At 42.1% G+C, this 27,257-nt stretch overlaps 1 protein-coding gene across 11 annotated transcripts in view; it reads right to left on the bottom strand.

Moving 5' to 3' along the window:
- Positions 1 to 13,353: 13,353 nt before the first annotated feature.
- Positions 13,354 to 27,257, bottom strand: part of GLI3 (GLI family zinc finger 3) — a 287,546-nt gene continuing 273,642 nt past the window's right edge. For 10 of the 11 annotated variants that reach the window (XM_059728650.1, XM_059728651.1, XM_059728652.1 and 7 more), the window contains 3 exons: positions 26,905 to 27,195; positions 22,599 to 22,926; positions 13,354 to 21,185 (listed from right to left, as the gene is read on the bottom strand). In XM_059728650.1, coding sequence (XP_059584633.1) covers positions 18,904 to 21,185; positions 22,599 to 22,926; positions 26,905 to 27,195 — 2,901 coding nt within the window. In that variant the 3' untranslated portion in view covers positions 13,354 to 18,903. The remainder of the gene's footprint in view (positions 21,186 to 22,598; positions 22,927 to 26,904; positions 27,196 to 27,257) is intronic. The other variant, XM_059728658.1, reaches the window with a different exon arrangement.

Raw genomic sequence — 27,257 nt, 5'->3', positions numbered from 1 at the left:
GTCAGAAGCCAGGAGGTGCTAGAGCATGCCTTCCTGCTCAGCTGGAGTAGACAGTTTGAGCCAAGGCTAGCACACCCACCCTGTGAGGGGAGGTTTGCATGGGAGGTGCAAAGCATCCTGAGATGCTAAGGGACTGTGAGTTAATTTGAATCTGGAGGGGATCTAGGACACAAGTTCAATAAACCAATTTAACCTAAATCAGTTAAATCTGATACTACATCCATCCAGGTTTACCTTAAACCAGTTTTGGCCATTTTGGAAGCAGTTTATGTTGCTGAACTTCTGTTGTGTTACAGACTTGAACTGGTTTCTGATCACTTATGATGATTTATGTATAGTTTCTAACCATAGAGGACAGAAATGGGAGGTGGAAAGGACAAGAGACACCATGTTGCCCATAGTCACTTCTAAACCAGTGATTCAACAAGCCAAATTTGTGGAGCCCTCCAGCTCCCAAGCATGCTTGTTTTCTAGCTCCTTGATTATGTGGTAATCCTACTTTCAGCTCTCTCCAGTATCCTTCTTTAAATGTGGACTCAGTATTTAAGTAGCACTCTTAACCAAGGAAGCAAGATCCCTCTCTACTTCTGCTTATTATTCCTCTTTCTATCTACCCCAAAATGTCCTATGCGCTGAAGTAAATTGAGAGCTCCTGTGAAAGTGCTTATACCAGGATGACCCCTCAGTCCTTCTCAACCCTTCTCTCGCTGCTTTCCAAGGCAGTTTTCCAGCTTGCAGATACAGCCCACATTCTTTTCCCCAGATGTAGTGTTTGTGATCTGTCTTGCATTTTGCTGGATTAAAATGCATTCTGCTGGATTGTGACCATTTATCTAAGTGATTCAGTTTGCTCTATAATAGTAACTTATCCTCACTAGTCCATAAATCTCCGTGTCATGTACAAAAAACTAACAAAGATCACTAAATCACTGAACAGCCATGGACCAAGAACTGATTCAAGGGGACCCCAGAAGTAACAGAGTTTGCCCTCTAACTCCTCATTAACAACTACATTTTGGGAGCATGTCCTTTTAGTTTCATAGAATGCAAGGTTTGTAATCAAGGTGGCATATAGGTTGAAATCACATTTTGGGGGGAAACCCAGGTATCCTGCAGAGTTGCCTTTATCAACTAGGCCTCAAATCTCATCATAAAAATCAGGTCTAATTAACAAAAAGTGCCTCCCATGAACCCTTCTTGACTGGCATTACTTATATTTTGTTTAGTTTCTAATTGCCTGATGAGAGGGGTCACAAATGAATGATTCCATTTTATGTTGCCCAAGGTTGACATCATGCCAAGTAATCGATAGTTCCCTGGATCACACCAATAAAGGTAACTGCTGAACAGGAGGCCAACTCAACACATGCTAAGTCCCTTGAGATCTTCAGCTGCACTGCAATGGATGCCTACAAGGGGCCCATGAGCACAAAGGTGGATTGACAGGGCACTTTAATTTCTTTATGGAAGCTACAATTTATCTACATCTACTTAACTGATTTAGGTTAAATTGGTTTATCTACTTTATAATTAGAACCTATAGTAGTTTGGAGCAACAGTAGATTCTGTAATATTGCTTTATAAGATCCATTGGTCCAACTTCTGTGCCATTCAAGCCTTAACTATGTTGTAACAGTGGCTTTTATGACATAGGACCAGTGTCCAAAAAAGGCTGGAATGAGGCTGCCAAATCATTTCACATGAGTGACTCATGTCCTCTGCTAATGATGACATTTGGTCACTACCAACCTAAGCTGCACTATTCTGGTTCTTGCCAGCTGTGAAAGTTCAAGCTTGTATTACAATTTGAAGAACATCAGGGTGCTCAAGGCAGTGGTTTTGATGCTTCAGCAAACAGTACTTTCCCTTTGACTCAATACTGAATCCAGAGGTGTAACGTAAGAAAAATATACCTGGGGTAGGCCTCTCTCAGCCTTTTCTGCCCATCTTCCTCTCCTGCCATCTGGCTTTCAGCACACAGCAGCAGCTGGCCAGTGTCATGTTGTGCAATGTGTTCTGGGAATTGTAGTTTTCTAAAGTATACTTCATTAATGTCGGGTGGAGGAGGGAAACTTTCAACCCATTTTTTGCCACCAAAGCCCATGTCAAGAGTGCAAAAAAAATGCTGATTTTTGGTGATAAAAATGGGGACAGTTCTCCCTGCCAACAGCAGTGAATTCTGGTACTTAGCTGTGAAACAATGATTCATATTCTGCCTTCAAGCCATGACATACCGTAATGCCTTAAATATAAAATGAGATTTTTCTTCCCAACTGGCATGTCTTATAATTGCATACAAGAAAATCTCACTAAATGCATTGTCTACCATTAAACTGCTGCCAAAAGCAGCATGTGCTCAGCAATGAAAACCAACTGTGAAGTTGATTAAATATGGCCAAAACTGAGCATGACTATAAAACACATGGCCCACACTGGGCACACATTTTTTTTTAATAATGAAAAATTCTCAAGATAAAATATATAAAACAAGAAAACAAAACTACCACTCCATATATCATTACAACTGAATGCAACATCCCAAATTCCTTATGCCCTCACCATAAGTAAAAACACACAGTGTCTTACTTCAGAGATCACTTATAGATACATGCATATACCCCCCCAACACAAAAAGGACATCATCTTATTTCCCATTTAATCATTACTGATCTTATAGAAGGAAAAAAAAAATCTGTCTTAAAGCCACAGCAATTTTTTTTTCATATCTCCCCTTACTTTTCATACCTAGCACATCCAATTCCCAACCAGCTGCCCCCTCACCCCCAAAAAACCACTCCACATTCACATGGCTTTGTTCCACCAACCATCCTCTTAGATATAAATAATAACCAAATCTCACAGTGTAAACAAACCCAAAGAATGTCCATGTAAAAGAAAAAAGGGAAAAAAACCTCTTATTTAATCAATATTGCACATTTACCCCACATTTTCTCCTCTCCATATCGCCTTAACTACTATCCACCTTCCCACTTATATTAACAAATGCTTCCCATCTGCTTTTATGTAAACAAAACCTGCCAGTCCACCTTCTGCCACTGCACCTCCACTTTCTTTCCTCCCTCTTCATATACTGCTTTACTTTACTCAGAGCTAGCTGTAGGCACTCTAACAGAAAACACCACCCACTTCAGCACCAGCAGGCTCTGCACTTTCCAGATGGCTGATTTAACACATCACCCAAACCCTAATTCTCTACTCCATCTTGGATCAACCCATATATGACCATTTCGTATGTTATCCCCTTACACATCCCAGTTGTTTGAAAGAGTCCCTGAACCTTTTCCCATACCTCACTGGTATAGGGGCATTCCCAGAGTGCATGCACTACTGTTTCCTTCCTGTTGCAGTTTCCTCTTGGACACTTTGCCATCCTCAGTAACTCCCATCTATATTGAATAGCTCTCACTGGTAGCACCCTCCTCACCACTTCCCATACTATCTCCACGTGTTCCCCCCTTAGTCATCTATCCAGTGTCCCCTTCCAAACCCTCCTTGATTGCTCAAATCTTCCACTTCCATTAGCTTGTCTCTTCCCCTTATCACTTTCATCACCCTGTGTCTCTCTTTTAACCCATCTAAACCCACCCCTTTTAACAGGTGTGCCCATATAAACCTTTCCAATTTCCCATAGTGCAATGATGCCTTCCATGTCCATGATCTTTTTTATTCCCCTCTATACAAGCCTAACCTTCTCAGCATCCTACCTGCCCCAAACCTATAAAAATCCCCTGCCTTATCCTTCCCCCTATGTGGCCTCCTGTATCATCAAGCTTATGCACTGTGCATAAATAAATGTTTTTATATCTATTAACCCCCAAGCCCCCAGTTCCTCTGCCTTATACAACTCCTTCCTCGCTACTGTTTCTGTCTTACTCTTCCCAAAAAAAGTGCAAACTTGTCATTGCACCTTCCTTGTCTTTAGCTATGATGGTGGGTACACAACCCCAAAAACAATAACAGTGGCAACACCACATGTTTGATAATCCTTCCCCTCCCCCAAAAAGACATTCTTTTTTTTTTTTTTGCAAAAATATTTATTTCAAGATATATATCATATGGATCCTGGAGTAGCTGTGTTACAACTTGCAGCGCTTTCAAGAAAAGTTAACCTATCAATTCTGGATAAACTAAGTGCAAGGTATTATAGGCAAATTACTCTTGGAACCAATGTCAAAGAGAAGTGGTGCTGGCTCCTACCCTGGGGGTCTTTACAAGGAGGCTGGATGAATACCTTGCCGGGGGTCATTTGACCCCAGTACTCTTTCCTGCCATGGCAGGGGGTCGGACTTGATGATCTGCTCAGGTCCCTTCCAACCCTACCAAGTATGAAACTGTGAAAATACAACTATGTTTAATTTCAAGGGGCTGCTCAGAGAAAGGCAAGGAGAAGCAGAAAGCAAAAAGGCTACCTGATCCCCTCCAGATCTATTTTTCCTGTTGTACCAGTGGGAGGGGAAAAAATTCAAGGCAAACAGCCAATAATTCAATTCTATACCTGGAAAAATATATCAAATTTATACATTTTCCATATATAGAATCTAATAATTGGTGGGTTATTTTATAATCAGGATCATCTTTCATTTGAGTAAATATGGCATACTGCCTATGAATAAGTGCAGGTGGAGAGTGGGGAGGCAGGGTGAGGTGCACCTCCTTATTCTTCTATCACCCCTCCCTTTAAGCAGCACCTGGGGCACATACCCTGTCCCCCTTTCCCCTGCAACATTACACAACAGACTGATGACTGAACACAACAGGATTCACAGATTCACAGAAGTCTGGGGCTGGAAGGGACCTCATGAAATCATTGGGTCCAGCCCCCCTGCTCTGGCATGGTGACATCTTTTGGCTGGCATGAAAATCTGACCACTTGGCATTACAGAGCCCATGGCACTTTGCATAAGGCAATTGATATTAATTAGCTAATGTATCAGATGAATTCCAATTCAGTTAATTACATTTTGCTTACCTAATTATGTTTTGCCAACATCCTCCTGAAGTTGCAATTAGAAAAATGTATGAAGTGATATCCTTTCTCTTCTCAACTGTTGTACGGCTGTATAGTATGGCTGTATTCAGCTGCTGTGTTTCAGTGGCAGGAGAAACAGTCCTTATAACTGCCTTATTTGCCTCATAGACCTGCTTGTGAATCTGGATTTATTCATTTAGAATTCCTTAGATGAAAGTTGCAACGGAAATGCAAAGTGCTATATGTACCCTGCTACCGGTCCCAAGTAATTAAAGTCCCCCAATCTTTGTTCTTGATTTTACACAGTAGGGTTTCAAACATATGAAGAGAAAGGTGCTAATGGAGGCTGAGAACAACTCATGAATCATCAGAGTTTTTACTCTGTGTGTGTGTGCAAGACAGAGAGAGAGAGGGAGAAGTTTTGGCACTACCTGGAAATTAAAAGAAACGCAATCAACTTGTTTTTATAATTTCAGTCTTTGGTTACAGATCTAAGTTTTGGCTCCAGGCATCCAGCCACAAGAGAAGATAGCTGGGGACACTGTTTAACCTACTGGATTAATTCAAATTGAAACTTGACTTTAAAACACAAAAAATAGCATTCAAGCGGCAGAAGGGGGCTGCTCAGTATAATAAAACCTTGCTGCCACAGGGTGGCAGCACAGAACCACTTTTAGTGCCATATTATTGCATGTTTTAGGTTAAGTATGTCATTTCAAAAGTAAAGTATCACCTGTTTCAATGTCACAAGGCATTCAGACCAAGTTTGAACACCACTTTATATGTGGAGAAAGATTAGCATATGTGAGTAGAGTCTAAAGCTATTATGAAATAGTGCTAGTTAGATTATCCCCTTGCTCTCCTTGAATTGCTTGATGTATCTATTTGATATATTTGATGTATCTTTACCAAACTGATTTTTAAAATTCTACTGCTCTGATGGGTTTAAAATGTAAATGACAGAGGAGATAAGATAAAGGATAAGAGCTGAGAAGGGGAACAGAAAAGCAGGGCTTCTAGGAGAACCATTTTTAGAAGGTAGTGGAGACAGGTGAGGCACTTGGTGCACAGGAATTGGATGGCTCATCCAAACATATAGGGCAAGAATCTGAGGAGATGAAGTATACAAGGAAGAACAAGCACTGAGAAGAAGTTAAGGAGCAAGAAGAAATGGAATCGGCATCACTGGCACCTTGACAGAGAGGATGTACTAGAGAACTGAGTGTGCTGCATGAGAAGGGAGATGGTACATGATGGATTCAAGGAGAGGGAGAGAGACTTTTAACTTTTAAAACTTTTATTATACAACTACTAAAAACAAATGATGAAAGTACAAAGGCATGCAGCCCTGAGAGGGGCCAAGCATAAAAACACTTGTTAGCAACAAAAGCATTCATAGATTCATAGATGTTAGGGTCGGAAGGGACCTCAATACATCATCGAGTCCAACCCCCTGCATAGGCAGGAAAGAGTGCTAGGTCTAGATGACCCCAGCTAGATGCCTATCTAACCTCCTCTTGAAGACCCCCAGGGTAGGGGAGAGCACCACCTCCCTTGGGAGCCCGTTCCAGACCTTGGCCACTCGAACTGTGAAGAAGTTCTTCCTAATGTCCAATTCTAAATCTGCTCTCTGCTAGCTTGTGGCCATTATTTCTTGTAACCCCCGGGGGCGCCTTGGTGAGTAAAGCCTCACCAATTCCCTTCTGTGCCCCCGTGATGAACTTATAGGCGGCCACAAGGTCGCCTCTCAACCTTCTCTTTCGGAGGCTGAAGAGGTCCTAGTCTCTCCTCATTATGTCACTGGAGACTGAAACCCCCTCCCCCATGCCCCTCATACTGATGTAGGGCCTGCTAGGACCTCTATAAGGTGGAAGCAGATGTCGGACCTGCTTTCACCTTATAGGGAAACCCCTTGATGTCCCAGAGTGAGACAAAGAGAGAGTGAAGTGTGGAATCATAGTAGCAGGGGAAAGGTGAGCTAAGCTTCTGTCCCCCTTAACCAGTTGCCTTGCTCCACCTATGCACAGCTTTTGCAGAGCTTAACAGAAGTGGAACATCTAGACTTCCCATGAGATACAAAATTCCTTTAAGGAATGACATCCACCCTTTGCACTTCACAGACCCATTTACTACTGCAAAAACTGCTATCTTTCTCCAACAATGCCTTCCTTTTCCTTTTGTTTCTTCCTTCCTTTTTTCTTCCCTGAATGGGGAGGGAGGAGAGGCGGGGTAAGAGGAGAGCTTCAATTTCTTGAGTCTTCGGGGAAAGCTGAACACTCAAGAGAAGCCACATAAAAATGACCATGACAAGGTCCAAATTATAATTCAAATGACAGAAATGACAGAAATGACAGAAAAGGGGCATAACTGCTGTATCCAGCTTTGTCATCAAAAGGCCACCTGTAAGAAGACACAGGTCAACTGAAGTCAACTGTATCTTGGATGCCAGGCAGGCTATCTGCCTTTTTGGCATGAGCCATCCAGGATGCTCACAAGAGCAGACAGCATCTAACCATGTTTGTCATGAACTGTGGCCAGCTTTCACAGGGAAGCAACTTAATGGAGAACCACAATGAGAAGGCACAGCACACCACAATCTGTATGTCCATCTTTGAAACCCACAAGTAGCAGTGGGTAACAGCGGCATCATAAGCTTTTTCAGTGCCTGGGTTGGAGTGGGGAAGGAAAGGAGTCTTACCTGCCCAGGCTCTCCTTACTTGAGAGGCAGGTGCTACTGCTGTGGGTTTAGTCGCATAGGCTGCTGCCACTGAGGGAAAGGCTAAAGCACAGGCTCTCCCCAGTCCATCCTGGTGCCCACATTCACCCCCACCCAACTCCTAGACATAAGACTGAGCCTCCAATGGAAAAACACTAGGGGAAGGGGGTGGAAAGAGGCTTCAGGCATCAGTCCACCTAACTCCCTCCCACCTGGTACTCTGCTCCTGCCTGGATGCTCCTGCCTGGCTCCCTATGACTAGTCTGTACAGGGCTCTGCATGCTATGGAAAGACTCCTGGTGGGAAGGGGCAAGTCAGTGCCTGTTTGCTCTGCCCTAGTTATGCTAATTGTGCATAACAGACAGAAAGGGACAGTTCAGGTGAGCCCCACCTTTCATAGAAAATTAAGGTTGGAAGGGACTTCAGAAGGTCATCTAGTCCAACCTGATGCTTAAAGCAAGAACATCCCCAACTACATCATCCCACCCAAGGCTTTGTCTATCCTGGTCTTAAAAACCTCTAAGGATGGAAATTCCACAACCTCTTTGGGTAGCCTGTTCCAGTGCTTTATTATCCTCCTCATAAGAAAGTTTTTCTTAATATCTAATCCAAAATTCCCATGTTGCCACTTCAGGCCATTGTTCTTTGTTCTGTCATCTGCTACCACTGAGAATAGTCCAGCTCCATCCTCTCTAGAACCTCCCTTCAGGTAGTTGAAGAATTATTAAATCCCTCCTCAGTCTTCTCTTCTCCAGACTAAATAAGCCCAGTTCCCTCCACCACTTCTCAGAAGTCATGTGCCCCAGTCCCCTCATCATTTTTGTTGCCCTCTGCTGGACTCTCCCAAATTTGTCCACATCCTTTCTGTAGTGGGGGCCCCAAAACTGAACACACTACTCCAGATGTGGCCTCACTAGTCCCGAATAGAAAGGAATCATCACTTCCCTCTATCTACTGGTAATGTTCCTACGTTCTGGAGCACAACTCACCCAACAGTCTTGTACCCAAGATGTGGCCCCCATCCTCAGAAGCACTTACAGACTGTACTGCCAGAGGCCACACGGACACCTCTGGGTCCTGTCCTCATAGCACTGTTTCCCATTTTTGCCCTTTACATAACTCAACACACCATTGTCCTCTGGTACCCTGGGGTGATGTGCCATGCCAATGATGCTAGTGTCAGGTTGCCACTGCCTAACACTGCTGTGGGCTTCGCTATTGTTTCTGCAGGGTTTTATTTTCACGTACATAAACGTTAGCTTACCAATGGAGAGGTTATCAATGTAGATGTGAGTACGCCTAAGAAAACATACCCACCATACCACACAGAGCAGGCTAAGCTGTAGTTAATGTTTCAGATGAACGAGAGTCTCAACTGATCCCTGGTGCTCCCCAACCATACAGAGGTTGCTGAACAAGGCATCTCTGTATCCTTTCTGTACATGGTGCACAAGAGCAGAGCTGGGCTGCACTGTGCATAGAGCTGGATCTGGCATGTCTGTGGCATACAGCACACAGGGATGGTCCAGGGTGCTTGCAGGGCTCTTGGGCCTGATATGGTTTCAATCCCTGGACTACTGAATTACAGACCCCCGCCTAGACAGATGCTCAAAGATATAGTTATCCAAATATATATGTAAGCATATGTGTGTGTGTGTGTGTGTGTGTGTAGATAGCTAGATAGCTATAGCCCTTTTGTCCTGTACCCCAAATCAACATATCATTGCTTCTTCCCCTACAGACATACCTCCATCCCCCTGCCCTCCTCCCCCTCCAAAGTGTGAGGGCATCACTAGCAACCATCTAGCAACCAGTGATTCTGAAACAGGAAAACCAACAAGAAGATAGGAGTGACCCTTATATTTCTCTCTATCCTGCTTCCTCCCAACCCTGGCAACTCACTCCTGCCACATGCCATGGTCCATGAGGCAATATTGAAGTGTAAACACTTTATTTTGCAGCCATAAAAATGATCTCAGCAGCAACCACCCTGCTTGGAAGGGCTGGTTTGCATAAGAGTTCACTTCAAGAGGCTTAAATATCCTGCTGACTCCTTTGCCAGTCTCCTGGGACAATGGGTGCAAGTTCTTGTTTAAGAATCAGTTCAGATGGTCCCGCACATTTCTTGACTTCTATGTGCTGTCACAGCAGGCAATCCCACTCCCCAGCTCTAGGACAACTATGGGTACTGTACAATTAGCGATTGGCTGACAAAACATTAGAGGCATCACCTTCCCCTGTGACCACTTCTGCAAGCGAACAACCTGCGGTCAGGAGACACCGGCAAAACATATCCTGTCTTGGAATAGAAGAAAATGGTGTGCTGTATGCAGTATTTTTCTGTAGCCAAGCCCCGTTTTCTCCCCAACCTTCCCCCCGCCAGCTCTTATTCAGGAGAACTTTCAAGGGCAGGCTAGGAAAACTCTGTACAAGAGCTGATGTTGGATAGTCTGAGTCCAGCCTACAAACAACTGAGGGAAATTGTCCTGAGGACCTTTATTATGGTGATGAAGGAAGTGGAGTATAGGAAATTCAGGACAGAGAGCCTCTCCCAAGCCTCTGCCACTGAGGTTTGCAACTAAGACTAGAGAAAGTATTTAATTATATCTTTGTACTGCAAGATGGGACTTCTCTCCCCTTACAGCTGGTGGACTTGCAGCCAAGTCCACCACAGCCAAGGACCCGTGCTCAGATAGCTGCATGTCAAGACAGACAAGGACAGGGAAGTGAGTTTGTGGAAGCATCTGTAAGGTAGGCCACTGCCACACATAAATGGCTGGCAGTGTAAGCATTAAAGGTGCACTCTTGTAAGAAAAGGAACCAGAGGCATGCAGCATGTTACCAGGTTTCAGATTCTTGCAGTGCAGGATAATGGAGGCAGTTTCTGCGCAGGCTGTAGTTATCATAAGTCAGGGTGTCATGGAGGAAACAGAGAAACCCGGTGGGCATTGATTTCCATCCCAGACTGCTATAGTCACCTCCTGGAGTCTGCCTTCCCTGGCCCCCAATGAAAATCATCCTTGCCCCCTCCCCCACCCCAGACAACAGTTTTCCATGGGCAGCAGCCACCTACCCAGTGAATAGTCCCTTTCCAATAACCATGGACAGTCTTCTGGTAGCTGACCACTGCCACCAGGTAGTCCATCGTATTTCTCAGTAAGTCCCACCTATATGCACCAATTGCAACCTATTTTCCTATCCCATGCACAACCAACCCCCAATGATGTCCCCATTTGGCACATACAACTCCTTTGATGAATTGGGGGGGGAAGAAGTCTGGGGTCGTGTGATCCCAGCATGTGCTCTAACCAGTGGTGGCGGGGTTAGACTAGATGACCTATTCAGGTCCCTTCTGACCCCTAACTACTATGAAACTATAAGTGAGCAGGTCACACCTTCCAGCCCCAGAGCCAAGACTTCAAGAAAAGCTGAAGCACCTTCCAACTGCTGAATACTTCTGGACCAGCTTTAGCTTTGGCAATGTGGAGGGTGAGGAGAGTCATGTAGTGCTCAAGCACTTGGAAGGTAGGAACTGGGGTTATGGCTCATGCCTTAGCACAGACCTCCTTCTGCTCTGCTTCCCATTTTAAAACAACAGCCCTGGGTTACCTTCAGTCTTGCCCTAACATCTTAAGCTCTGTTAAGCCCCCCCCACAGGTCTTCCCATCTTCTGAGGCTCCTGCTTATTTATTGTAAAATCAGTGATTTACAGGCAGGGGGGACATTCAAACCTGAAGCCTGCAGCTTTCAGATCAGGTGTCACCTAAGTGCTGAGAGCTCCCCCTTTTTTATGGGAGCTGGGCTACAGAAAGCAATCACCCAGGAGGCCCCAGCTGTGTTTCGTCAAGGGAAAATCTGCGATAAATTGTTTTCTAATGCACACAAAGGCACAGGGTATAATTTACGCTCATCAGTTCTGAAATTTAAGTGAGATCAATAAATACATTCTGCAGATTGCCATTTGCCTCTGAACAATAAATCTGATTTGCAACAGGCAGCATCCAAGCAATAAAAGCTCAGTGGGATTTTGTTTTTGTAATTGCCAAAGCTCCCCATAAAATCCTGTCCCTTTCTTTGGTGCTGCTAATTAAAGCTTGACAGATACAGCATGCAAACATGCATTTAACTCTCGAGATCTGATAATGATGGGGCTGATCCGAGTGCCTGAAGTATTCAGGCTCCAATTCTCAAAAGGCATTTAGTCACCGCCAAAATTTCTTTGAGGAGTTGGACTGCTGACCTGCACAGGCTCAGATCTAATGGATCCCATATCACAGATCTTCTGCTGATACATCCAGTTTACTCTGTGCTGCTCAGCCATTGTCAAAAGCAATGTATGTAGCCTCCTTCCTGATTCTGTGGCCACTGCGAGTAACAGAAGGCCCACTCACTTGTGTCCACCATAGACTGGCAGTGTGGTAGAGCAGGCAGCTCAGAGCTGAATGCATGCCCTAAGATCATACTCAGGCTGTCTTCAGAAAGCTTAAGTGTGGCCCTGGAGTGGTAATGCTCAGGTGCATTATGTGTTGGTGCCAGTCTGTCTACCTTCTCTCTCTCTGGTATGCTCAAGCAGGCATGAGTTGGCAGAGCTCATTTAGATGGTGGACTTAGAGTTGGCAGGCAGGATACAGAGGCATGGCCTTTGACCTGTGAAGGGTCAGTGGAGAATTCCTCTGACAGGAAAACTCCCTGCTGGAGAAGAGCTGGTGACTGGACCAGACATCCCTCTTGACTAGCATAGGGGCCTGCCACTGTAGGATCAGGGAATCACAATGAGCTCAGATAGAGCTGAATTGAGATGCATTTTTTTCACTATAAAAGCTTTTTTCACTATAAATCAGGCTAGACTTCCCTACCTGGTCAGGACCGCACTCATCAAGCAGAGGTGGGTTCCTCACTTCCTACTTCTCTGTAGGGCCTTGTCACAACTTGTGCAAGCAGGCACAAGGGACTAGGTGAGAAGAGACAGAGCCTCACGCTTCAGCTACTATTCTTCCCTACTCCCAGGGCAAACTGTCAACAGTTTCAGGTTGGCCTAGGAATTACCACACTGAATTGATGCCTTAAGAGGTCTGTTCTGTGTAGCCAACAGGGAAGTCTAGTCTATGAAATGTAAAACTGGCACAGTACTGCCCAACATAAGGACATCAACATGCCCCATGTTTATAGCGCCTGAAACGACAGGGTTATGGACTAGTTGTATGAGCACTACCATTATATGAATATGTAATACTATTTTTAGTATTTTCCTGTTATCATGAACAATGTTGTTATCATCGTCCATGTCTAAGAACTACCTGAATTCTACCATAGCTATCTTGTGGCTGAGAGGTCTGCAGCACTTATGCACTATGGAAAAAAGGACTGAAAAAGGGATTATGACAGAGGCGCAAATAGGGGCATTGCATTTGATCCCATCTATGTATTTTAAAGTGTAGGTGTAATGAAGAAATGATTGGTTACACTGCAGCACATCTGCTTGGTAGAACTGGTATCTTAGGAAATACACAGCATAGGAATCTGCCTCCTGATCCATAATCTGAAATTACTCCAGGAACAATATTCCCATAAAGCACTGAACTGACAAGTAACAGCTGCCATGTCACCTCCTTTCCCAGAGTCATTTTAAAAAAGCCAAAGCAAAGAATCTAAGTACAAAGGTTTTGTTTTTTTATTGACACTGTAAGAAACATTTTTTTTCTTTGTTACAAAAGAGCTAAGTGGTTCTGAAAGCAGAAGTACAGTTTGTATGTACACGGTGCTACAGACCCTTCAGATCGATCTAAGGCTTGGGAAACATCAGATCATAACTGCAGGTTTATCAAATGATGACCACTAAGGCCTATTACATCCGAACACTATCCCTACTGTACGTAAATGTATTTACACATTAAAAAAAGGATTATAAGCTTTATAAAAATCTAAAAAAAAAGATGAAAAAAAATGAACACTTTTTTATCTTACACATCTGCAGGGTTGACACCAGTAACTTTTCAATAAAGGACATTCTATCAATTCAAGGACAATAACACATGAATACCAGAGGTTTACAAGACATTTCAAACTATATTAACAGTGGTATGTGCTATCAGCTGAATGGTAAGCACAGCCTTATAGCTAAAATTTGGCAATATTTCTTGGTCCCTCTCTTTTATAGGATCAACACAAAATAAGGCACATACATTGCAAGAATATAAAACACTGTTGTTTAATAGGACGAGCCATACTGTAACACATGTGGGTGAGCTAACTGTCCATCTCATTGAAAGAAAGGGATAAAGCAAAAAAGAAAGAAGAAAGACTTCATGTAATGCAAGTACCATTTTGGAACCTTCCCTAAAGAGAGACAAAAAATCCTCGCAAGCCGCTGGAATGTGCTAGTCCACAGTGCTTACCGTCAAACCCATTCTGGAATTCAGCTGAGCTACCCATACAAGTATCTTTCATACAACTGACTGTACCTAATGGATACAATTAAAAACACAGGAAGATATGGGTGGGACTTCCATTTTGTGAAAAGAAAAACACTTTTGAAACATGCAGGTCTCATGGATGCTAACAATGAGAACGATTTGTTACAAAGGACAAAAAAAGGTGGGATTTGAAGAAACCACAAAAACTATGTTAAAGAATGCAAGGATGTTTAGAATTCCAGTGCAAGTCTTAGTGTCAGCGGTTGCCATTAAAACTGTATTGGGACTCAAGCAACTAGCCTCCACAGCAAGTAATACTGAGTGGTGTGGCAATAAAAACTGAAAGAATCCTTGATGTATAAGCAACTGAATTATTTCTGTGGAAGTGGGTTTTTTTTTCTTTTTGTTTTATTTTTTAACTTCTGGATATGGCACAGTTTTAAGACTGGCATGAGAATTCTACAGCCACTTCTTATGTCTGCATCTCAAAAATGGTGCAAAACTGGAGAAAGCACAGAAACAAGCCACTAAATATGAGAGGGCTAGTGGAAATGCCATACAGCAGGAGACTTGAAGAGCTTAATATGTTTATTTCATCACAACCAAAAAAAAAGAGTGAATTTGACTTGTGAGAATACAGGGCATGAAAGAATATTTTAAACAAGCGAGAAAGACACAGCGTGAAGCAGTGGCTGGGAGCTGAAACTAGACTGCGTCAAATTAGAAATTAGATACACCTTCTTAGCAGTGGGTGTGATTAGTTATTAGATGTCTTCAAACAAGGAATTTGATGTCTTCGAACAATGGGGGGAAAATGCTTTTCTGGAAGACACATATTAGTTAAATACAATTTATTGGTACAGGACTAACTGGATGAAATGTAATATCATGTAAAAGACAGGGGGTCAGAATAAATGATCTAACAGTCTCTTCCCCCGCCTTAAACTGTATGAAGCTCTGAACTCCTTTTCCAATTTGATTTATAACATGACCTAATTAGTAACTTCCTAGCTCAAAGCTTAACATTCAAAGAAAAATTAAACAAGAGATTTATAGATTGGCTTTCTGGTGATACACTCCCTGAAAATCTACCCCCATATCTAGTCAAACTGTTTAATAAAGGTCAACATATAAATAGCTTAGAAATCATTAGTAGATGTTTTAATAAACAGTCAACTGTTTGTATTTAGTCAAACAGGTTTCTTAAAGTCATCGGTAATATCAGCTGATGATGAGTGCATAGCCATCCATAACACATAACCTATGCCTATGCCTTTCACAGGCTTATAGCCAGTATCATGTATTGACCTTTAATGCAGGTCACCCATTGCATTAAACTGCCCCCCCATCACCTCTCAAGGGAAGTAAAAAGGCCTCTCACTGTACCCTGTTGGTCACTCATGGGAATGAGGAGGGCAGTATGGTCTAGACTGTAGCCCTCCTCCCCAACACACCAAAAATGCTTTGCTGTCAATGTCCCCTTTCCAAAGAACTATTCTGTCACTGTGTCACACCTGCTGTGAGATCACCAAAGGCACTGGCAGGCTCAAATTATGGAACTATAACTCCTGAGCCAATACATAAGATGGCATCTGGAGATGCAACTTTGCTGTTACAGAGAAAATAGCCCTAAAAGAACTGGCCACGCTGAGCTTGATCACACTGGGTGGTATCTACTATCTAAGGGCTATCCAGGATACTAGTCTGAGAACGAAGGGTATTTTCTGGCAGCAGAAAGTAGAAGCAGCAAGTCGAGAGTCACACTGTGCCTCCGCTGCAGGAAAGAAAAACTATTGCTTTTAACCTTTGGGCACCTTGTGCAGCCTGCTCCCCCTGACACTGATTCCCAGTGAAGGCTAGGAAGCATGGAGATTGCATCACCTACAATCCCAGTGCGAGCCATGTGGATTACACGGTAAAGCAGGGCAGGGAGGAGGCAGGAGACAGGGAATAAATCAAAGAATCAAACCACTGAGTGCTTATTACAGAGGTGAAGAAAGCCAAGGAAGGTGGGATCTGGACCATGAAGAATGTAGGCTATTGATGAAAGGTCTGGTTCCTCCTGGAGTATTATAATTTCTTGTTTCAGGGGATCACCAAGTCAAAAACTGATCTGAAGAATGCAAATTTAGTAGAATACAGCAGCCAGGTGCTGTAACGAGCCTACACTGTTCCAGCCCTTGTTATGTCGCCCTATAATTTGGGGAGCAACCTCACTACATGGGACTGGATGAGCTTCTGTTCCCACATCCTCCTAAGCTACTAGGCTCCAAAGCAACTGGGTTTTGATTGTACTCTGTTTACAGTTAAGTAACATTATATATATATATATTTGTCCATAGAAACCATATTGCAATTCTCAGTCTGTGCTACAACTTCAAGTGTAATTGCATTCTGAAGTCTGGGTAAATGTCTGTTTCTTATAAATGAAGTTTACTTATGCACAGCCATATGCAGCATTTAAGTTCTACATACACAGTCAAAACATGGACTGCATCACACATATGTGGGACATAAAATACGTGGATTTGCTGACTAGGGGTGAAATTATCCCCTCATTCCAAGAGTTCAGGGCTTAAATCTGTACCCACTGGAGTTCTGATAGTGGGAGCAAAAAGAGATCCCATTACAACATGTTCTTATGAGAACTAGACACAAATTCTGCACTCATTTACACCTCTAAATTTGGACCAACTCCAATTAACTTTATGGAGTCTGTCCAGATTTGTGCTGGTATAACTGACAGCAGAATCTGGCTCAACGAATGGACTTGAAAGGTGAGTGGGTGATAACTCCTCTTGCTTTTCTAGCTATAAATAAACCTTTCATTGGAACAGATTTTTCTTTATTTCCTCCCCACTTTTAATGATAAAAACCACAGTTAATTAGAAATGGCTGAGAGACTCTTGTGATCAGTACAGTTCCTGCAGCCATAGCATATTAGTTCATTGTGAGTGCAGGGATCTTTTCTTCATGGATCAACGTGACTGCAGAGTTAATTTTTTTGCAGAAGTAACCATCAATGGCAGTATATTTCCTGAAATATGCTGTACCAACGTAGCCAGGCCATGTGTATGTTAGTCCACGGAAATTAGAAATAATTAGGAAAAAGCAATTGTTTTGTGCTTGGGGATTAGTTACTTTGTAAAACGTCTAGGTAAGAACTGCTTGAACTGGATTAAAGAAAACTCAGTCCACTTTTTTTGTTCCAAGGGGACATGGTGGAGCTGTTAAGATGTTCTGCCATAGATCTAGAGGTGTAGGTTCAGTTCTCACTCCAGACTCATAACAAAACGTGGCTGCAGTTAAGCCATCTGTAACTGGGTAACCTTATCATTTGGGCAGGAGATTTCAACGTGGCTGAACATGATGCTATGGGCACCACTTCCTTGTGTACTATGGCCAGACATTAATGTTTCTTGGGCCACACTAGCCAAATGGACAGCATAGTCTAGAGTGGATTTTTAGGCCAAATGAACTAACAGTCTGATCACTCTCTCATTAAATCACTGGTAAATCTGATTTCATAGGTTATTTAATTATGAAAATCAATGCAGTATTTGATTGATGGGTTAAAATATGCAAATAGACATTTACTTTTGCTTTCTTGTCATTTTAAAAAGCACCTCCCTCAAAAAAATATCAAATGATGCAAACAAGTGAGCTGTGGTCACAAAAGGAGTTTTTAGCCCCCCAAAAGTAGTTTTTAAGAGACATAGTAGTTCTTGTACTATAGTTGGCAGTGCATGGTCTGCCTGTGAGGGACTCCCTGGGTATGACTCTCTTGTTTCCCCAGTCCTCCCTGGTGTCAAGCACATCCAGCTTATCTGCTCCCACTCCACACTGGCCAACCCCAGAAATGAGGCAATGAAGCAGCCCTGTCACCTCTGTGAAGCACACTGGAAACAGAGTGCTTGACAATGGCTACAGAAGACATCCTCAGGCTTCACTCACTCATTTCCAGGTGCAGGTCAGGCAAGTGGGGAGTGTTCGTTACCAATATCCCCGAGAGTGCCAGAGAAGAGATAAAGATGTACCCTACAGGTGCATGCATAAATATGCACAAACATTAAAAAAAAACAACCCCTCATACACTTGTTCAGGACAAAAATATGCGAAGTTCTTCAGTTCTTATTTGCATGGGCATCAGACTTCTATTGTCAACTGCTATGAAAACAGAGACTGGGAGTATCACAAGCAGATCTGTTTGTAAACCTGTTGTCTATTTGTCAGGAATTCACAGCTGATTTCTTTACTCACTTATTATCTTCTTTATATTGTGCCTGGTTATTTTGTGCCTCCATGTTTTAAAAAAAGAAATAAAAACATTGGCAGCAACTGTAAGAGACTGTGTTTCTTCTTTGTAACAGAACATTGCAAAATCATTTAATTAGACTTTCCTTTTAAAAAAACCAAACCAAACCAAACCAAAAAAACCCATGCATGTCACATTTACATTGTTTTACAATAAAAAAAGCCAAAAAAAAAAGAAAAAAAAGAAAAAAAAGAAAAGAAGCATACAGACATTCAAAAGAGAGAGAGAAAGACAGAGAGAGAGAGAAAGACAGAGAGGAGTGGATGTAACAATACTGATTGAAAACTGAAATGGAAGACAGTTTCTCCCTAGAACACTTTAGGGTTTTCAAAGTCCTTATTCCATAAAAGGAATATACTTGAAACACATCCCATTTAGGTGAGATGAGATTGCTAAAATACATACACAACTAAAAAATATGAGTCACTTTTTTTAATCTGTTATCTCCTAAGTGTTTTTTTATCCATGTCTATTGCATAACAGCAAGAAACTTGCTTTCTTCTGCAAGTGAGGTCAATAAAGAACTCATGTCCCCAATAGCCATGTTGGTTGTGCTTATGGGCATAGCTGGGAATGTAAGAGATGCTCTGGGAGTGGTGAGGCGGGAGGAATTGCGTGAGAGATTCTGAATGATACTTGGACTCAGGGCTCCTGAAATTAAGCTGGCATGGTCCCCATCATCTATGATAGCATCAAAATCAATCTGCACCCCTTCTAGGCTGTTGCCGTCAATGCTGTCAACAGTGCTTGTCACTTGGTTAGCCCCTGGGGAAAGAAGCTCAGATGAGTTTGCAGTACCAGTTCCCTGCAGCAGGCAGTTAGCTTCCAAAATGGAGAAAGAACCTGTTTTCATATCTTGCTGACTAAAGCCCATGGTTTGGTCATATAACTGACCAGAGTAATTCTGCATGTTAGAGCAGAACTGTTGTGATTGACCTTGCATCTCCATCTTAATGCCATTTACCCTGTATATCTGGTTTGCATCACTTATATGTCCTTGCTGTTGTGGCAGGGTGTTTCTCAACGTGTTTTGTCGTCTGGTGCCACCATAGCTGGCACATGGCTGACAAACCTTTGTCACCAACAAACCCGACTGCTGGTTACCAATGTTGTGAGACATTGGAGGACAATTCTGTGGCCCTTGATATAGGCTGATTTGTGAGGTAGGACTAACCTGACCTAATATCATTTGACTGGACTGACTGACTCCCTGGTAATGAAGGCCTTCTCCTCCTGGCTGATTTTGCAAGTATTCCTGTTCTATCATATTCTTGCTCTGCATCCCATTAGCCATGCTCATGGATTGCTCGCCTGTCACCAGAGGGTGACCAAAATTTTGCTGGCTTCCATTCACTGCCAAATTATTGTTCCTCAACTTCTGCCCTTGAGCCACCATGCTGCAAGAATTGTCCATTGTCCCAGAAATTACTGATTGCCTGTTGATGCTTTCACCATACAGCCTATTGGACTGCATGTTGAAAAAACTACCATTGTTGTTACTAATCATCATATTCTGCTGTAAACTGTATAGGCTGTTGCTTTCTGTAGCACTCTGATAACCATTTTGTTGGGCCATTCCATTTCTCTCCAGATTCTGTTGCTGGACCATCATATTATTATATAGTCCAAAGGCTCGAGTTTGCTGGACTGCAGAATGCTGACCACACTTTAGTTTTGAAGGAGACAAGTCAGAACTTCCTGAGCTTACTTCATTCCACTGAATTGGCAGGTCACTTTTGTTTGCTTCGGAGCTGGTCTGTTGACTGTTTGGTGGAGGGGCCTGCTCAAAATTGTTGCTTCCGATCACTGAGTTGTGATGCACTTTGTTGCTATCCAGGGCACTGTTTGACAAGTGATCATATATGCCCTGGTTCTGGGAATTCAAATACTGAACCACATCATCTGGCAGAAGATCCTCATCATTTAGACTACCGTCTGCTTCCATGGTAGCAGCCTCCAGGGCAACGTTCTCACTGATACTTGGAGGACAAGGGGAGTTGAAGTTACGGAACAGGCCACCATCAGAGCGGGTATAGTTCTGAAGAATAAAGTTGCGCTTTTCCATGGATGGAGGCAACGCAGGAGAATTAAAGCTATTTAGACTGTTGAAACGCTGGACTCTAGGTAGAGATAGGTTGTCAGAGACCATTCTAACAGGATCACTGGCTCTCCTTGTCCCATTTCCTAGTACATCATGAGACAGAAAATGCCTCCTGCTATAACTGTTTGCCCCGCCATCACTACATCTTCGAGGAACATTTACTGGAGGCAGAGGAGATACTCCAGACTCCCTGCAGTCACCCAACAGTGCCATCCTTGTTCTGAGGCTCATCCTCTCCATGTTAGGTAGTGGGGTTGGTGGGGGTCCACCAGTAGCTGCTGCATATTTAGCTTTCAGCCTGTATTGCTGGGCTGGTGTGAGGCTGAGAAGGCTTGGAAGGTCATCACACTGACTTGCTTCGCTGGAGCGCCTGGAGGCATCAGTTGAAATGGGGTCATAGGAATCAGCAACGCTCATGTTCTGAGGCCTTCCCTCAGCTTGGGAAGCATCGCTGGATCTGCGACTGGAAAAGCAAGGTGAAATACCAGAGGACCTACGGCTGCTCAAGTAGGCCGAACTGATTGTGCTAGTGTTGCTGTCCCTCCTGTTCAACATATTTAACACTGTGATGTCCGTATTTGAAAGTTCATTTCTGTTGGGTAGAATAGTCATGGATCCTCCTACACTGCAGCTGCTGTTTGACTGGGTACCTGGAAGTAAAAATCACAGAGGAACAAACAGAGGTTAATAAAGAATCACAGAAAAGTAGGCCTGGAAGGTACCTCCAGAGGTCCTCTAGTCCAACCCCACAACTTGAGGCAGGATCATTCCTATCCAAACTGTCTTATATAAATCCACTGTCTAACCTAATAGCAAAACTACTCAGTCAAGCCTGATACAACCACAAAATAAAATGCCACAGGTAAAGCAGGGGAACCCTGGTGGTAGAGGTGTAGGAAGAATTACTGTAAGAAGTGCTTATAGTCTGAGGCAAGTAAAATGCTTTAAAAATGTCCTTATGATCCTAGGAAACCAAAATAATTTTCTTAATTAAATGGAACATGGCTAAATATGCACAAAAATTCTTAGGTGAGATGTGCAGTTATTGTCAATTGGCATTGTCCCTTTGCCTTTGATGGAGCTACCCTCATTACCACTAGCAAAGGGCACAATTAGTTCATCTTCTTATGAAACCTCTATAGCTTTCTGAAGTAGACAGATAAGTGAACCAGCATCCATAATCTAAACCAAAATGGCAGATTATACAAACTAGATATTATTTGGGCAAATATTTAAGAATTCTTGAAATATTTGCATATTATTGAAAACAACTGCAAAACATCTTTCCCAGTTTCCTTCTTTAAATAAGATAGCATTATCAGCAGCATTACTTTTACACAGTTGCTTTTCTTGAATGCACTGCATAAATCACATACATATAAAATGTCACAAAATGTCTCAGGTTGATAGTGGCAATCAAATGATACATAGTAGGCTACACCGCAGTGCTGGGAGCAGATAAGTTGGCCATGGGAACAAAGTCACAACCCATTTCTTACAAAAAGTGCTATGGAATCTTTAGGTCCAACATGACCTCCATATAACTCAAATACTAAGCTGTATGTGCATTTTTCTAGAGCGCCACCTTCATATACCATTATTTGTGCATGTGCAATTAAACATGTTGAATCCCCTTTAAAAATATGGTCTATAATGTTGACAAAAAAGCAACTAGGATCTGAGGTTTCAAACTTCATTTGAAAGAATCCAACAGAAAAAATCTATGGTACCTAATCCATCTGCCTTGGATGGATGCAGAGTTATAATGACGCTGGGAATTTACTTTATGGCTTCAAGCATGATAATCAGACCACTAGTCTAGTTATTACCTTCAGGAGTATAAGATATGAGTATAAAACCGTCTCCCCCAGTGTAGTAAAATTTTAGTTTAAAGGGGAAAAATATGCATATATATTGATGACTTTAGGGGCTGGCCTGGAAGCTCCTAGGTAAATTAAACAGTTATTGGTCATACTGTTCTTGTGTAAGGATAGCAAAAACAAGCATTAAACTGACTATTTTAAAGAATGAAAATAAGGTTATTTCAATTATGTATATCTCACCATTTCCTATGAGAGGTGGCAAGGTTGGGGCTTTGGAAGGTGGAATGGGGTTCAGTTGTGGAAGCATTCCGTTAACTTGTTTCAACCTTTCTAATTTGACTTGCTCCATCCATTTGGTACCTGTCATATTCCTTCTGGCCTGTAAGCCAAGTGCTGTGGTTGCTGTGGAAATGGTAGAGTCCATGATTGGGGTTTCATCAATGACACTGAGGTCTCCTACACTACCTCCACTTGTCAAATTAAGCTCGATCCCATTGTTGGAATAGTTGCTGATGGGGGACTGTTCGCTGCTGCATGTAGACTGACCACCAGGGCTTGGCTGAGATGTCTATTTAAGTGAAATAAGAAACAAATGTTAATTAGGAGTAGGCAATGAATGCTAGCAAATTTCTTTCAATGTATCCGGAACACAAGCCTGACTCAATATGGAGCCAAAGGAAATAAAAACAAAAGAACAGAACTGCTTAGTTTAAATGGGTGACAAGGATCTTTCCTTAAAAGACTCTGTTACATGACAGCTTGACCTTTAAGCATAACTGGAAACCATTGTGAACCTCAGTGATAAAATTCACCTTTAATATTTAATAACAGAGAATGTTACATCTATATAGTGCTGATATTATCTTGAAAGGTCTCAGATTACTACATTCAACTGAAAATACTGGAGAAAAAATAGGTAGCCTTATGTCTATCAGCACTAAATAGTGCTGGATTAAAAAAAATTGTACAGCAGAAAGATTTGATAATTTTCAAGGAGCGTGTATTCACTGTTACAAGCATTTTCAGGATGGAAACACTGACCATTACTATCATGGTGGTAACAACTTATAATATAAAAGACTGCAGCATAATATCAGCTTTTACATTAGCTCCCTCGCAATCAGATTTTTTTAACAGTAAGTACAGAGGACTTCAGTTTTCTATCCTATCTGCATATAATAGGTGCTGTTTTGTAAGTAAAGTAAGAAGCTTCATCCTTCATACAGGAGCATAGGGCCCTATGAATACAGAGCAGACAGAACTACATGATTTGGCTGGGAGCAGTCAATGTTGTTACAATAGTGTTAGATGAATATAAAGTTAGAATAAAATAATTTATTGGCTGTATACAAATTTTCCTACATTAATATGAAAATCATACCATTTGTGTGCTCTCAGCGCAATGAAACTAATAGGGGTGTGCGAAGCGGGTCCTATTCGATTCAGATTCTGATTTGGCCCGAATTAGGGAAAGTGATTCAATTTGTTGATTCGGCTTACTGTCCCTGATTCGATTTAGCCGAATCTGAAGGTTTGATGCTGATTCAGAGAATCAGCGATTCGGACATAGACACAGCTTTAAAAGTTTTTTCTATATACCTCAAGGTACTAGTGCAGCTTGTGAATGCTGTGATGCTGGGGCGCATGGAGAGTCTCATAGAGGTGCAGGGGGGCCCTCCATGTGCTTGGTGGCGAACCCGGAAGTGAACTGGAAGTACTTGTGGTCTGCTTCTGGGTCTACCGGGGAGCACTCTGGGCCCCCCCTCCCACGCCTCCTTAGCTCAGTGATCAGCAACGGGGGGGGGGGGGGGGGGCCTGAGTGCCCCCCCAGATTCAGGAGGCACCAGTCACCAAGCCGGGGAGGTGAGGGGCCACCCTGCATGCTCCCTGGCAGACCTGGAAGTGAACCGGAAGTGCTTCTGGTCCACTTCCAGGTCTGCTGACGAGCGTGCTGATGACCCCCCTGCGCTCCTCTGGGATGCTTTATCTGCCCCAGCATTGCAGTGTTCACAAGCCGCCTGCTACCTAGAGGTATGTAGAAAAAACTTTTAAAGCTGTGTCTATGTCCGAATCTCCCCAAATCTCTCCGAATCAATTTGGAGGGTTCTGATTCGATTTGAAGAGATTAAAGGGTCCTTTGATTCGATTCAGATTCAGAGATTTGGCCACCGAATCAGGCTGAATCTCTGCCAAATCGAATCAGAGACCGAAGCTTCACAAATTAATCATTTCAGTTTAGATTCAGTGGGAAGACATGTATCTACTTCTCTTTATGTGAGATTTCCTATGCTTGGCTTGCAGAATATGACAAGATCTCAGCCCAGCATGGAAATATACCAGGATGTAGACTTGCCATGGATTCATATTACTTTTTTAAATAAAAAAGACAAACATTCACAAAAAAATATTTTGTTGCATTAGTTTTATGATTCCTATAAAATAGAGGGTCTTTGATGTAATCATGAAGGTCTCTCCTAAAAATGAGACAACTCTTCATATGACAGATCAGTAGGTGGGTAGATAGATAAGTAGGTTGGTAGAGAAAATAACAACTTTGTTCCAGGATGTACCATTTAGTTATTAGAATTACAGATCACTGTAACATGCAAAATCATTTTGCTCTCAAGAACAGTCTCATAAGCAGGTATCAATTTTACTCTCTGGCATTTTTTGTTGGCATGTGATCTTTATGCAGCTATCGATGACACCTCTGAATTTTAACAATAAAACTGAATAAAGGTATTAGACTTGTGAGAGTTGTGGCTTAGCATGGCTCTGAGGAGCACTCAGGTGCCATAACAATGTTATCATTTCTAACATGAATTATGATAGACTTTAGGAACAGGGTGAATTTCCAAATCTTGGTCACTGCAGATTTGGTAAGAGCAATAAAGAATACCTTGTTTGAGGGGCAGTGAATCTGCACCTATTGTACAACAGTTCCATACCAGATAGATAAAGGATGTTAACAGTCATGAGTTTGTTCTTGTAGCTATGCAAGTTGATCACAGTGGCTGAAGCACAAAATGGAGAAAATGATTATGGGAATGGCATAATGAGCGTATCTATAGATATATACATTTATGTATACATATGCTATATATCGAAAAGACAGATCAAAATATATTTGAATGTATTTTCCCAATGTGATGCAGTTTTTTACATGACAAATGTTGCAAAAATGCTCACTGCACATCATACTCAGAAATGTGTGGGCTGGAATGACTAGATGGCAGGCAAAAGGGCAAATAAAAAGAAGGAAAAGGGAAAAAAAGTGCAATGAGAAAACTGCTAAAAATTTTAAATTCCCTCACCTTATTACCCACTGTCCTTAGGAAGTTAGAACAAGACATTTAAGAGCATTAGACAGAAGAGACATTGGATTAGTAGAAAAGCAGTAGGCATGTCTGGAGTCACATAGCAATGAACACCAAGAAATAAGGACAACTAAACGACATCATATTATTAAACAGCCTTCAAGAAATTAACTTTTTTTAAGACCAGTTCCTGAAAGCTATGTTCATGTCTTTCTCACTAAACTAGTCTCATTAACACCAATAAGTTATTCCTGTAAATAAAGGAAACAGAAATGGCTTCTGCTAATAGGCTTCAACATCAACAAGACACTCTTGTGAATCATGAGTGTATCTCTTATTTAAACGAGTAGGAGATGGTGCTACTCTGAGAATTCATCCTGTGAGCAAAGCCTAAATCATTGTGAGGTTTTGTTGGTTTGTTTTGATTTCCCATTGCTTGAGTCTAATGATCTTATGAATCCAGATGTGTAAGAGAATGGGGTAACATTTTTTTAGCTGGTTCTAGCTAGAAAAGAGTAGTTGGAAAGAGTATTCCATTATTTAACAGAGATCTTCAAAACCTTAATATAAAGTTGCAAGGCAAAGAAAACACCCCTAGCCTTTATCTATCTTCAAAGTTACTAACCCCATTGGCTTTAATGAGTAAAAAAGGAAAAAAAAAACTCTGGGAAAACAAACTTAATTCAGTTTAAACCCATTTTATATTAAGGTCATTTAACTTAAAAATAACATCCGCGCCTTGTGGCTTCTATACAGAAATTGCTTTAACTTGTTTTAGTTTCAGAACTGCCAACTTCAAGCATTCACAAATCATGAGTCAGGCCCTCCAAAATTATGAGATTTGGAAACACAATAAATTTTGGATTCTTTTTATTTGTTTTCTGGGGGTTTTGTTTGAACCTTCAAGGCCTTTCTCCAGCAAATGAGATAGTTGGAAGCTTACTTTTCAATGAAAGCTGAAATTTCCTTTAAATAAGCTAACTCCAAGAGATGGAGATTTAAGAAAAACAAATCTTGTGAGAGATTCCAGTATTACACTTAGTTTAGATTGCACTACCTAAATGTAATCTTTTTAAGCATTATCATTTAAAATTATTGTAACATGAACATTTTTCTTTGTCAAAAAAAGTCTGCTCTTGAGGTTACATGCTGAAGTATTTAATAAAATAATTATTAACTGATTGGGACAGTAGAGAGGCAGAAAGAAAACAGCACAGCCTAGTGCATACCATTGGTTTCTCTGACTTGACAGCTTTCACTTGGAGGCATTCTTCACGCTTTGAGGTAGTGTTGCTGAGGTCCTTTTGCTCACCAATTGCACCCTGAGTCTGCTGGCCTGGTGATCTGGACTGTGAATGGCTGCCTGGGTCCCTGGGCGGTGGAGGCCTTGGATGGATATCTCCACGCTGCTTCTTGGTGACATGAGCCTCAGGGCCATGCACAGTCTTCACATGTTTCCGGAGAGAACTGGGGTCTGTATAGCGTTTTGTGCAGCCTGGTATCTTGCAAACATATGGTTTCTGTAGAAGCAGGTGGAAAGAAATACAGAGATTGGGTTTGTTGCCACGTCAGATTTCTAATA

This window comes from Alligator mississippiensis, chromosome 5 (assembly GCF_030867095.1).
Source record: "Alligator mississippiensis isolate rAllMis1 chromosome 5, rAllMis1, whole genome shotgun sequence".
In the NCBI taxonomy this organism is placed as follows: domain Eukaryota; kingdom Metazoa; phylum Chordata; order Crocodylia; family Alligatoridae; genus Alligator; species Alligator mississippiensis.
The sequence above is the reverse complement of the archived record's forward strand: the minus strand, read 5'-3'. Positions and strand labels throughout refer to the sequence as shown.